At 30.1% G+C, this 15,039-nt stretch overlaps 1 protein-coding gene across 2 annotated transcripts; it reads left to right on the top strand.

Annotated features, from left to right (window-relative positions):
- Positions 1-8,170: 8,170 nt before the first annotated feature.
- On the top strand, positions 8,171-12,263 carry BEL5 (BEL1-related homeotic protein 5). Of its 2 annotated transcripts, none has more exons than XM_006361029.2 (5): positions 8,171-8,310; positions 8,516-9,446; positions 10,081-10,454; positions 10,868-10,928; positions 11,016-12,249. In XM_006361029.2, exons 2-5 carry the CDS (start codon positions 8,571-8,573, stop codon positions 11,757-11,759), a joined length of 2,055 nt encoding a protein of 684 aa, XP_006361091.1. In that variant the 5' UTR covers positions 8,171-8,310; positions 8,516-8,570; the 3' UTR covers positions 11,760-12,249.
- The last annotated feature ends 2,776 nt before the right edge of the window (positions 12,264-15,039 follow it).

The following is a 15,039-nucleotide window of genomic DNA, read 5'->3' as shown; positions in this document are numbered from 1 at the left end:
AAGAAGGGCTCATGTTGATGTTTCTCGATTATTTCTTTTAGAACCCCCGAAACCCACAATTTCTGCCACAGCCTCTGCCTATTGGGTGAACACTTTATGGAAACCTGCTTGTTGTGCGATAACTCACAAACTACACAAAAAATATAAACTGTACTAGACAAGTCTGATGTGGCAAAACTCATAGCTGAGTGTATAAGAGAATATAAAGGAAACTATGTCTTACGAGGGAAACTAACTAATTAATAAAATACAACGTCTTTGTATGTTTGTTTTAGGTCGTTAATCGGCTCCATTATATGAAGACTTGAAATTTTTTCTTTAACAAACAAGTCACCATATTCTACTGACTATTGTTAGGTGATTATGAAATTCGAATTGTCAATCTTTATTTGTACGTACTGATATTATATTAATTTTTTTTGTTTTGTTTTTAAGAGTTCTTATTTATTTTTCTTAGGATTTCAATACTACACATCAATGGATGGTTACACGAATCCAGATTGTCAATCTCAATCTTTTACATCCCTAACGAATAACGTTACTATCTCTAAATTTTCTTATATTAATTGTGCTCCTCCGATCTATTTTATGTGACACGCTTTTATTTTTATATTGTTCCAAAAAAACAACTTGCTATTTGCAAAATAAAACTAATAGATATATAAATTTGAACTTATTATCTTGCCTTTGATGAGAAAATTTAGTCATACGTTATAATTTATTTTAATATACATTTTTAAAATGTTTTTATTTAAAAAAATGTACTCGATCAAATTCTTCCATATAAATTTAGATAAAGGAAGTAAATATAATGAATGAAGGATAGGAAGCATCACTATCACGACTACGAGATCAAAGACGTGCGAATAACAACTTTCATACCATAAGACAAATGAGATTATTCTCTCTTAATAAGAGATTTTGATTTCGAGCTCTAAATATAGAAAAAATCCTCTATAAAAAGTGTCTTTCCAGAATAAATCATGTGAATTCAAATCAATAGAACTCTAAGACCATCTCCAATTCATCTCTATTTTACTCTATATTCTCTATATTTGGAGAGTAAAATTGAAAATGGGTTCTCCAAGCACTCTCTATTTCACTCTATATTCTTCAATTATAGAGAGATGAATAGTAGTTCTCCAACTATTCACCTCTCTATTTTACTTTTTGATTATTTTAATATTATTTCTATTATATTACTAGTTAAGTCTTTATAATTCAAACAATCTACTTTTATGTTATAGTGATAAATTATTAAACTACACTTTTTAATGAGCATGAAAATATTTGATGTTATAGTTCAAAATGGAATAGGGAAAGTAAATTAGTACGAAATAATTGAATATAAGATGAAATTGTTAATTTAAATCATTTTTAGCTACACCTAAAAAAAATAAGGACAAAAAATGCTCATTTTGAATTCCGTAATACATTAGTAGAACATTTATGAGAGTAACGTAATAGTCTTGAAAGTTGAGTATTTATGTAAAATTTAAAATAATTTTTACAATGATACAATATTTATGATGTTTTTACTTTTATTTGATTTGTTCGTTAATATGTATTATATATAATATTTATTGCAGTTTATGTTATTTATAAATTTAGATTAAAATATAATTTAATATTAAATGAAAAATTTGAAAAAAATAAAATTTTGTATTACATAAAAATTATAGAGTGATTATTTGCAAAAAGAAGAAATGATTTATATTATGAAATAAGAAAATAAAAATAATAATATAATATTGAAAAGAGAAAAAAAAATTTCTTTTTTTAGAGAGTAAAATAGAAAATTGAATTGAGTTGATTGTCTGAAAAATAAAAAACTTTATATTTGAAGAGTAAAATAGATGGTAGCTAGGATTGGAGATGCCGTAATTCAAATATGGAACGCTCCAAGTTACGGGACTAACAATGTTAACCCCTCTAGGTGGGCCTCTCTTTGTTTTTAATCACTTGACTTTAGGGTGTGTTTTTGTGGACCACTTATCACTTATGCCATCATTTCTTTGACCATTATATGTAGAGATGATATTAGCTTTGAGAACATCGCATGGTACTATGACACGCATTATGACTACTTTTGTGGGCCTAAAAACCTTTGCTACATTAACTCCTTTATCACTTGTATATACTCCATTGGTCACCATTTTATTTTACATCTTTTTGTTTCTTTCCTTCTCTTTTATAAATAAATATAAACTTTGTTGCAAAATTCAATTTTTTAAATAGGAACTCTTGAAATTAGTGAACAAATACTCAAGACCATGCAATCTTATCAAATAAAATTTCAATTGAACTCTTGAAATTAGTGGATAAATACTCGAGACTTTTGTCAAAGACTAAGAGGGCCTTTGGCCTAGTTTATAAGCTAATTGACTAATAAGTACTTTTTAAAATTTATTTGTGTATTTAGTAAATTTTAAGGTATTTACAAGTTAAAATCAGTCAAAGTTATAACTCGATCTTCTAATATATAATTTTTATGTTTATACGTATTTTTTATTATTATTTTATTCTTAATATTTTAAAACCAAAATATTAATTACTTATTAACATCTTCAATATTTTTTGTGTCTAAACACGTAATTATATATTTGTAAAATCAATTCGAACACTTAAAATTTATCAACTATTTACTATCATTGACCCAATCCAGCTCTAAGAAGTTGGAGTCGATTGTTTAAAACATATGCATTTTGAAATTTCAAAATTGTAATAGTTTTTACTTTATAATATAACTATTAATGGACCAAATCTGTACAGGCTACAGCTACCATTGAAATTAATAAACATATTGACTTTTCCATATTTTTCTGCTTCAATTAACGAGCAATGAATACTAAAGTCCAGTCTAAAAGAATTAATTTGACCAAAAAAGTTGGGGAAAAAATGCTGTCGCATACAATAATGCAATAAGAATTAAATTGAGCAACTACCTTTATTTTGTACAATATATACATATATATATATATATAAACAATAGATCACGAGGTTGATGGTGATTTAAAGTGATGTGGCACATTTGGCATCACAAAACACTGAATTATATTTAAAAAAACTTGAATTTTTCTGCACGTCCATATATTCCACCTCATTATATCAATTTTTTTTTTATCAATTATAGGTACTGGCCGTATCAATTGAAAAATATAGAGGAGTATTGGTTCTTAAACATTGTTTGATCATGAGTATCATATTTTACAAGTTATTTCTCAGGTGATTACTCAATTATAATAATTATTATGCGATCATTTGAGAATCATCCCCGTATTTTATACTTGAAATATAGGACAGTAATTATATATTTAGGAGTCAGCTGACTGGCGCATGTGTAATTTATATCAAGTAAAAAAAATAGATGAGAAAAGGACTTTGTGTTTACATCTGATTCTTTCAATGAAGTTGTGAACTAGGTAAAAATTGAGTGTTGGGATGTGATATTTTGGAATATTTTAACCTTTGTCTTCTTCTCTAAATTGATTAATGGTCCATGCAAATTGTCACGTTTCTATGTCCTTGTACGATAGCAACATAAATATACATAGATACGATCTTTTTATCTGTCAGTGGAAAATTAAGTTATTATTTAAGAATAGAATATATCTGATATATAATCATTCTCCATTAGAGATTCAAGAATATGTTATCTGCAGCATCATCAGCTCCCTTCTTTTAATTTTCAATTTTATATTTGAAGGCAGACTTGAAGTAACTGTAATATTTTTGTGTGATTTATAGGTTACAAATTTAAATCGTAAAAACAGTCATCAATATTTGTATAAGGATAATTGTATATATCATACCCCTTGAAGTGTAACCCTTCCCTAAACCCTATTAACACTAATATTTTATTTACCGCACTGTCTTTTTAATATATATACTAATTTTACAAGCACGTTTATCTAGTGCCAATCAATAATATATAACATTATACTAGCCAGTAGGTCAATTTTATTTACCGCACTGCCTTTTTCCTTTACAGGCTTTCAAGAATTTATATCAAGGTGTTGGATTAATGAAAAGTTGACCTTGTCCTGTATATGATAAATTGATTACGTACTATATATGTCATATATGGAATTAAACTCATAGACTATACATCAACCTGACTTACACCAGGGTTGTTTTCAGTTGAAAGAAACTAAAACAAATCTCAAAAGTTTCTTACAAATTAAATGTAGAATAGAACTGCATATAATATATAGTTTCTTGTGGTCGGTCCAATATATCCTTCCCCAAAGACCCTGCATAGTGAGAGTATAATGCACCGGAGTATATCCCAAACTCTATCAACATATAAACTTCAAAAAAGTAGCCAATCCATTTAGAGAAAGGAATTGAAAACTTAACCTTTTGGTATTAGTGTTTTCAAAATTTTGATGTTGTACTTCCTCCGTCCCTTTTAGTTGTCAGGTTGACGTAAGTCAATTTTGACTAATTTTCAAAGTTAAATTATATTTCATTAATTTGATATTTTAAAAATAAAATTTAGATATTCAAAATATTATATAAAAAGTACTATAAATTGCAATTTTTTGCATATCAATATGATAAAAAAATACATCATAAAATATTAATAAAAGTTTTTATCATTTTACTCTAAAAAGAGAAAACCATGACAACTATAAAAAGACGGAGGAAGTACTAACTGTTTGTGTGTTAAACTGGAAGTTAAAGGCATTGTTTAATTTGATTGGATATCGTACGTTTCAAAATGTCAAGCCTCGAAGTTAGGCATTGAATTAATTTATTTTTTGTCAAGTTGGATATGTAGCTAGGTATTTATTGGATCAGCTTGCAGAAAAAAGTCATAAATTTACTACCTGTAGACTGTAGTAGATAGTTCAGTAGTACTTTTGAGTAAGATTAAAAACTATACAATATTGTTTCAGCAATCCCATATCCTATAGCGAACTGAGAGGGATTTAAGTCTTCTATTGTGGAGGCTTAAATAGAACCAGTCAAACTTTTGCTATGTATATACTCAACAGAAAAGTCAAACTCAACAAATTAGTATGTCATTTGGATCAACCAACGCGTGGATTGTGGTGTAATGATGAGACTGATTCACTCTTAATAAGAAATTTTAGGTTTAAACTTTGTACATGGAGAAAGTCTTGTTGAGAACGCCATCCCAAATGAACCCTGCCGTGCACAATTCGAAGGTAATCGAAATTCCAATACATCAGACACTGAATGTAAAACCGAAAAAAATCATTTAGATCAGACTACTCATGTCTACTTCGCCTATAAATTTGGAGTCATAATTTCCTTCAATTAAATCATTATACTCTCCGCCGCCGCTTGGGACATATCCATCCATCCACATTTGTTACTTTCATTTGGTCCGACTAAGTAACTTTACTTTTTTTGGTACATAATAAAACTCAAATTGAACTATTCTTATTAAAAATGAAAAAATCCTTGTTTATTGATGAGGACCATCAGCCTTATCATCATCACAAGTCACAACACATGTTCGTATTTGTTTGTCTCAAAGGGTCATGTACGCCTAGCACCTCGGACAAATTTATAGGTAAAAATTGAAGGACATTCATTTGTGATTTTTCGCAATATTTTCTAAAATTTGTATAACATTATCTGTTGGTATCCATATTACAATAAGACTAAGCGGTGCACTTGGTTGAAGGTTTACCTAGAGGACTAGGGATTAGTTTCCACGAAATACTCTTTAGTGATGCCTTCATGTTTTAAAAATTCTAAATTCGCCACTATATGACAATAGTTTTGTATTTAATTAGGGCATTTATACCCTTGGTTTCCTTCCTATTCTCCAGGAGCTCAGGACTAGCACTCCTAATAGGTGTAGCCCACACTGATTCTTTTTTATACTATAAGCTTGACTCCAAGTGATAAACTAAAATATTGATCAATTTGTTATTCTAAACTAAGTACATGAGAAGCTAATGTAAAAGACTAGACAATTAGCTGAGAGGCAACGGCTCGCGAAGACACCTGTCCCTCACTGTTTAGTTAAATTAGCAATGAAGTTCGTAACTAATTTTAGATTTTCTTTTTATAGTAAGAACATTCAAACATGCTTTTCATTACCAAAGTTAATGATAATAATAATCTGGCAAGAGTCTGCCTAAGCAGCCATATCATGCTGTTTTTGTAGAAAAATGAACTGATATTTTGATGTAAATATGAATTAGTTAGTGTTTTTTTTTTCTTTAATCTTATTCGCGTTCAGCAAACAAAATTAGATGAGAATTAATTAAGGCCTACGAACCTTGAGGGTGGGCACCATAGCCAAAAAGTCTTAAGACCATTAAATGGATTAGATAGTACGGAAAATTGCAAGGATTTTAGGTAATTAAGTTATATTTAGTATAGTACTTAATTAGACATCAAAAATATATACTGTACCATAAGTTTTAAGTTATATTCATCTGAACAAAGCTATTTAGATGAAACCAATAAAGATTAGCAGTACATTTTTCTTCAATTGGTTTCACAATTAATCACTTTACTAATCGTTATCTCAGAAAGTCTATTTTTAATGTTATCTTCGTTTACTTTTACTTATTAAATTTACTAAAAAGAAATTTAAGAAGTCATGTTTTTCCTTCAACGTTAATTATTTATTTTTCAATTTTTTTTCCATTACCAAAAGATATACATCCATTAGTAGGAGTATCGTTATAAAATGTTTATGTCAATCATTTTTTTTTAAAGGATCCGTAAAAATTAAAATTAAACAAGTAAAAATAAATGGTGGAAGTATATATATTCAATACACAAAGCAGTGTACTTTCATTTCTTGGTCTTCCTTCTAGAGAGTGGGCTTTAATTTTTCTGGTATTACATTAATTAGTACTTACCTAAATAATCTAGCATTGATCATAAAGGTCAAAGTTTAAGTTTCAATCAAAATAAAAGGAAAGTTAAATAATTTAATGTCACATATTTAATATTTCTAATAATAATATTAATGGACAGCAGTATATCAGATAAATTAGTGATACACATTATATTCCCGCAAACTAAAGGAAATAAATTATATATGAGTTCATATATATATATAAGAAAAGGAGGACTAAATTATTAAAGAAATAAATTAAATAAAGTTAATTATAAGTAGTAGTAGTAGGATGAAAGAAAAGGGAAGGCATCTTATACGATCAATTATTACCTACCTACCCAACCTGTGGTCGGAGTGGACGTTTCCTCGTTTAAAATACGCCTTTCCCACCACACACCTTTATTTCGATCGAAAATAATTTCTTTTATGTCGTAAATATAATAATAATGTCAGAATTCACTTATGAAATTATATTAATATGTTACTATTATTATTGCAAGAGTGAATAATCAAATATATTTTTTCGTTCATTTTTATTTGTCAATGTTTGACTTGTTGTCACTCTCCTTAGTACTAATATTAATAAAGTTTTAACATATGCACAAGCTATATTGTACATCCATTCCGCTAGTAAATTGGGAGCCAAATTTTCCTGTAACTTTACATTGTACCATTGCGTCACGCTAATATAAGTAAACTTTTAAGAAGAAAGAGAGACTTTCTTACTCATCACATTACTTAGTCAATTTTTTTTTAAAGAAAAATCTCTTTTCCTATTTAGCAACTATTTGATTCCAAATTTCCACATAAATCTCAAATATTACAATGTTAAAAAACATTTTGAAGTATTTGATTAAAAGTTTTTTTTTTTTTTACTTTCTTAAATTACGTGTCAAATTAAAATAGTACAAACAAATTAAAATTGGAGAGTACTAGAAAATAAGAAATTGACGATGTATAAAATTTTGTAGCTAAATAAAAAAAATTCTATACTAATTTTATTTAGCTACAAAATAAAGATGAATTATAAGAAAATCCAATTAGCTTGGAACGTTTTATAAATAAATTAACTATGAATTGTCCCATAAATTCTATAGGAGAACAAAAATGTTGCCCCTTACATCACTCCACAATTTACCGAAACAAAAAAAAAGTAAATACGCACCTTTCATCTTTCAAGTCTCAATAATTAATTATTACTCTCTATTATCCTCTTCAAATAGTGAATAAAAAAAAATCTGAAGTATCAATTTCTTTTCTCTTTTCTAATTTGTCCTGTAGTGTGGAGTGGGTGGGTTGATAGAAGAAAGGGGGTAGGGGGTAAACCCCACATCTCTTTATTCATATTTCCTTTTTGTGGTTGAAGAGATGAGAATGCAGAGAGAAAAATATAGATCAGTCTGACAAGAAGGCAACTTCTCAAAGCTTAGAGAGCTACCACCCGAAGATAGACAGTTAGTTACATGTGTGTATGTGTGAGTGACTGATTTTTTTGCTAAAGCTCCTTTCATCTCTTTCTCTTTCTTTTATATCATTTTCCTGTTTTTTTTATTTATAGTTGAAGATCTCTGTAAACAAAATTTAATTTTTCACTATAAAGAATTCCCTTCCGTTTACTTATAAAAATGTTTGTGTGGACTTATTTGAAGCCTTTTCTCCTTTGTTACTTTCTGTTTACAGGTACTGTTGTAGATAAAAGGAGAAATTCGAAGAAGAAAGATTTTTTTTTGCAGATATGTACTATCAAGGAACCTCGGATAATAATATACAAGCTGATCATCAACAACATCATAATCATGGGAATAGTAGTAATAATAATAATATTCAGACGCTTTATTTGATGAACCCTAACAATTATATGCAAGGCTACACTACTTCTGACACACAGCAGCAGCAGCAGTTACTTTTCCTGAATTCTTCACCAGCAGGAAGCAACGCGCTTTGCCATGCGAATATACAACACGCGCCGCTGCAACAGCAGCACTTTGTCGGTGTGCCTCTTCCGGCAGTAAGTTTGCACGATCAGATCAATCATCATGGACTTTTACAGCGTATGTGGAACAACCAAGATCAATCTCAGCAGGTGATAGTACCATCGTCGACGGGGGTTTCTGCCACGTCATGTGGCGGGATCACCACGGACTTGGCGTCTCAATTGGCGTTTCAGAGGCCGATTCCGACACCACAACACCGACAGCAGCAGCAACAACAGCAAGGCGGTCTATCTCTAAGCCTTTCTCCTCAGCAACAACAGCAAATTAGTTTCAATAACAATATTTCATCCTCATCACCAAGGACAAATAATGTTACTATTAGAGGAACATTAGATGGAAGTTCTAGCAACATGGTTTTAGGCTCTAAGTATCTGAAAGCTGCACAAGAGCTTCTTGATGAAGTTGTTAATATTGTTGGAAAAAGCATCAAAGGAGATGATCAAAAGAAGGATAATTCAATGCCTTTGGCTAGTGATGTCAACACTAATAGTTCTGGTGGTGGTGGTGGTGGTGAAAGTAGCAGCAGGCAGAAAAATGAAGTTGCTATTGAGCTTACAACTGCTCAAAGACAAGAACTTCAAATGAAAAAAGCCAAGCTTCTTGCCATGCTTGAAGAGGTATGATCCTGAATTTTGAGTCTATGAATTTCGGATTCTTAACACTAAAACTACTGAATTCGACATATATATTTAAAATTTTATTTTCAAATGATTCAAAACTGTAATTTTTCTCATAAAAAATTGAATGGATGAAACTGTTGATTTATATATGTTTGCAACAATAGTAGTTGGTAAATGAAATGTACAGGTTTTGTTAATTAGTTGAAGAACAAGAGACCAATCACGTACGTTGATATTAAAACAAACTGACAATGTGTGGCTCTTAAATTTTCTTCTGCGGGTCCAACTAAAGCTATAAAGATAATACACCAAAGTTAGCTACGAACCTGAAATGTCTTCCGCTGCACCAAAATTCAAACCACTATCTCTTATTCACCTTTTTTACACCACGCATAATGTCCACTCAGATGTGTCCTCAATCTAATGACTCTCAAAAATTCGTTGGTTTACAAAATTTTGCAAAATATACTACTCAATTTATTTCTCACTTGGAATATATATATATATATATATATGATCTTTTAACTGAAATAAAATTCTTTAATTTCAATAGTAGCCAACATAAGATAACTTCATGTTGTAAAACGACAGACTGGTAAAAGTTTAATATTACTCCCTTTTTTTTGTTCAGGTGGAGCAAAGGTACAGACAGTACCATCACCAAATGCAAATAATTGTATCATCATTTGAGCAAGTAGCAGGAATTGGTTCAGCCAAATCATACACTCAATTAGCTTTGCATGCAATTTCGAAGCAATTCAGATGCCTAAAGGATGCAATTGCTGAGCAAGTAAAGGCGACGAGCAAGAGTTTAGGTGAAGAGGAAGGCTTAGTAGGGAAAATCGAAGGCTCAAGACTCAAATTTGTGGACCATCATCTAAGGCAACAACGCGCGCTGCAACAGCTAGGAATGATGCAACCAAATGCTTGGAGACCCCAAAGAGGTTTACCTGAAAGAGCTGTCTCTGTCCTTCGTGCTTGGCTTTTCGAGCATTTTCTTCATCCGTGAGTACTCCTAAACTATTTATTTCTTTGAAAAATTTAACAATGTGAAAAATATCTACGGAGTAGTAGATAGAAAATTGATTATTCTAACCAATTTTTGCGTCATATATACGCCTGTCGTCCTATATTTTACTAAGTGTCTTTTATATGGTTTTAACATGTCCATCCATTAGGAACAAATTAAGTGATTTTTAGAGCAACGCCAGTTATTTTGAAACTTTCGTTTGGACGGTTAAAAAGACACTTACTTTTAACTCAAACTATATATGCATACACACAAAAAATAAAATATGTTCATGTATATAATAAGATCACATTATTATTCTAAATTCTGAATTCGCCCATTCTTCTCTAATATAGGAGTATGTTTTTAACTATAATTTTTTTTTTCTTAATATATTTTTATATTGCAGTTACCCAAAGGATTCAGACAAAATCATGCTTGCTAAGCAAACGGGGCTAACAAGGAGCCAGGTTCTTAGACACACATTTTACTATAATTCTTGGATTAATTCCTTTCTTTTCTTTATAAAAAAATTCTTAATATATATGAAAATGCAGGTCTCTAACTGGTTCATAAATGCTCGAGTTCGATTATGGAAGCCAATGGTAGAAGAAATGTACTTGGAAGAAGTGAAGAATCAAGAACAAAACAGTACTAATACTTCAGGAGATAACAAAAACAAAGAGGCTCCAAATGAAGAGAAACATCCAATTATTACTAGCAGCTTATTACAAGATGGTATTACTACTACTCAAGCAGAAATTTCTACCTCAACTATTTCAACTTCCCCTACTGCAGGTGCTTCACTTCATCATGCTCACAATTTCTCCTTCCTTGGTTCATTCAACATGGATAATACTACTACTACTACTGTTGATCATATTGAAAACAACGCGAAAAAGCAAAGAAATGACATGCACAAGTTTTCTCCAAGTAGTATTCTTTCATCTGTTGACATGGAAGCCAAAGCTAGAGAATCATCAAATAAAGGGTTTACTAATCCTTTAATGGCAGCATACGCGATGGGAGATTTTGGAAGGTTTGATCCTCATGATCAACAAATCACCGCGAATTTTCATGGAAATAATGGTGTCTCTCTTACTTTAGGACTTCCTCCTTCTGAAAACCTAGCCATGCCAGTGAGCCAACAAAATTACCTTTCTAATGACTTGGGAAGTAGGCCTGAAATGGGGAGTCATTACAATAGAATGGGATATGAAAACATTGATTTTCAGAGTGGGAATAAGCGATTTCCGACTCAACTATTACCAGATTTTGTTACAGGTAATCTAGGAACATGAATACCAGAAAGTCTCGTATTGATAGCTGAAAAGATAAAAGGAAGTTAGGGATACTCTTATATTGTGTGAGGCCTTCTGGCCCAAGTCGGAGGACCCAATTTGATACAACCTATCATAGGAGAAAAGAAGTGGAGACAAAATTAAAGTAACAAAATTTTAAAGCACACTTTCTAGTATATATACTTCTTTTTTTTATAGTATAGAAAAGAAGAGATTTTGTGCTTTAGTGTATAGATAGAGTCTACTTAGTATAGGTTATACTTCTAGTTCCTTGAGAAGATTGATACAACTAGTAGTATTTTTTTTCTTTCTGGGTTGGCTTGGAGTACTATTTTAAGTTAATATGGAAACTAGCTATAGTATATGTTGTAAAGTTGTGATATTGTTCCTCTCAATTTGCATATAATTTGAAATATTTTGTACCTACTAGCTAGTCTCTAAATTATGTTTCCATTGCTTGTAATTGCAATTTTATTTGAATTTTGTGCTATCATTATTAGATTATAGCAAAACTACACCTTAATTTTGATTAGATTGTGTGCCTAATACTTTAATTTTGATTAGATTGCATGCCTAATACCATAATGTTGATTAGATTGCGTGCCTAATTAATTAAGACAAGCCAATTTTAATAATGTTAGATGGAATCCTACAGAGTTTAATAATAGAGTTGTTATGGTAAAGTCATATCCTTATGATTTCTATAAGAGATGAGTGGATTTGTTAGAGAAGAAGCATGTTATGATGATTCTACAAATATATAGAGAAAATTACATCTCACTATTTAATTATTATATCGACTATCGTATGTGCTATCGTTTCCTAGCTAAGACAATTGTCTCTTCAATTTGTTCTCGACTAGCTTATTTGCTTGTATTTGAAACCAAATACTTGGCTTTGTTTCATTGTACAAAGATACTTCTTCACTTCTATTCTATTTAAAAGGAATGACATTATTTTATATATTTGAAAACTATTTAATTATAAACTTCACATTTATCATTGTGTGTTGTGTCTAACACACACACATATATATACTTGTTATTTTCATTTAGATTATGCATTCCTAATTATATATACTGTATAAAGTTTGAACTGCATAAATGGTTTGTATAAACATATATAATGTTGACAAGCAGTCAAACATAGAAAGAAAAAAAAAGACATCGCAGTGGAAAAGTCGATGGCAAAGCGTGGCTGTTTGGATCCCATCACCATTTCTAGAATGTTTATTATGCACCTTACGATAATAGTAACATACTGGGTGTGATTTCAACAGGTGATTTAGGAAGGATGTAGTGTACGCAGATCTTACTCCAACCTTATGAGAGATAGAATAGTTGTTTCCAGTAGACCCACAACTCAAGAAAAATCGTAATAAAAAGGTTATAAGAAAAATTCAAAGTAAAAGATATGATAAAAATGCCATAGAAAAGAATAATCTTAACAACATTGTTATTAAATACTGTGAAACTATCTTATAATCTTCGTATAAAGTGTATTATTGTGTACTTTTGATAGACATATTTTGTCATTTTAAATCCTTATAATCCTTTTCTACTATCATTACAATTGACAAGCAACATATTCATCGAATGAACTCGTGATTTTTGCTCCACGCTATTATCGCAATTCGAAATTTTAATTATCTAATCACTTATGTTTTTACCTTATATCCATATAAAACTATATGCTATAACAAACAAAACCCACCTAAATAATGTTGGGAAAATTATATGAAATAGCAAACTATTAATTCAAATCAAATGTTATAGCCATAGTTTATTTTAATTGTAATTCGCAGCAAACATCCCCTTTTTTTGCCATTTGATTCGGTATACAATTAGCCATTTTATACATTTCGGTATAAAATGCGTTTGTGTTTGTATAAAGCGAGAGAAAAGTGAATATACAAATATAAATACATATATTTTCGTCCTATACACTTATAATTATACAAATACAAATCTTATTATACAAATTACAATGTATAACTGAATTTATACAAAATTGAACAATTTGTATAAAAATGGATGTTTGTAGCGAATTATACAAATCAAAAGCTCCATAGCAAACATAAAATTTGCTATGGAGCGCAATTATACAAACTCTTGCTATAACATACAAATATGATTTTTATGTTTGCTATATGTGAAAGTTGCTCAATAATGTTTAGTATAGAGCAACTTTCACATATAGCAAACACAAAATTCATATTTGTATGCTATAACAAAGTTTGCATAATTGAGCTCCATAGCAAACATATATATGTATAATTCGCTATACATATACAAAAAAAACAGTTGTATAATTCGCTATACATATACAAAGAAGGCAGTTGTATAATTCACTATACATATACAAAAAAAAGCAGTTGTATACAAAAGATCAATTGTATAATTTGTGTATGTATAAAACGAGAAAAGAGAGAAAGGCAAAAGAAAACTGGACAGAGAAATATTTGTATTGTATAAATTATAAGTGTATAAGACGAAGATATATGTATTTGCATGTGTATATACAATTTTCTCTCGCTTTATACAAACAGAAGCGCAATTTATACATTTCGTTTCTGTTTGTATAAGCGAGAGAGGCGAGGGTGGCGAGCGAGATCTGGGAGAGGGGAATGAAAATATATGTATATATACAATTTTCTCTCGCTTTATACAAACACAAACACATTTTATACATTTGTGTTTGTATAAAAGCGAGAGAGGCGAGCGAGACTGCCACCAAACGAGAGTGGGGAGCGAGATTCCACCAGGGAGAGTGGCGAAAATAGTAATAGTTTGCTATAGGGTACAATTAAATCAAAGTATATTTATAGCATTTAATTTGAATTAATAATTTGCTATTATATACCATTTTCCCTTTAGTATATCCCTAAGGAAGATATTCTTGTCTAATGGGCCGGCTCTGGACAAGAATGTGTGCCGGTCTGGGTGGGTTTAATATGGGCTTCTTTTGGCCCGTTTAATCCTCTAATTTTTTGTTTTTTTTTGTTAAATATGTTTAACAAATTGTTATTATTATGAATTCTACGAGAGGAATGAAATCTATAAACTACATGAAGGTTACAACTTAAAATGTTTAAATTTCATGACATAAAAAATCTAGCAAAAAAAACTTTTATTATAAATTACAAATTTCTTTTTGCTCATCGTCATGAAGTACATATTCTTCGCAATTGGATATGTATGTTTTAAATCAAGGGTCGAACAATTCAATTATCAGTTGATTACTTGAAGTATAAACAAGTTGGTCCAAAAATTATTATTAA

Source organism: Solanum tuberosum, unplaced genomic scaffold (assembly GCF_000226075.1).
Source record: "Solanum tuberosum cultivar DM 1-3 516 R44 unplaced genomic scaffold, SolTub_3.0 scf00345, whole genome shotgun sequence".
In the NCBI taxonomy this organism is placed as follows: Eukaryota; Viridiplantae; Streptophyta; class Magnoliopsida; order Solanales; family Solanaceae; genus Solanum; species Solanum tuberosum.
The sequence above is the reverse complement of the archived record's forward strand: the minus strand, read 5'-3'. Positions and strand labels throughout refer to the sequence as shown.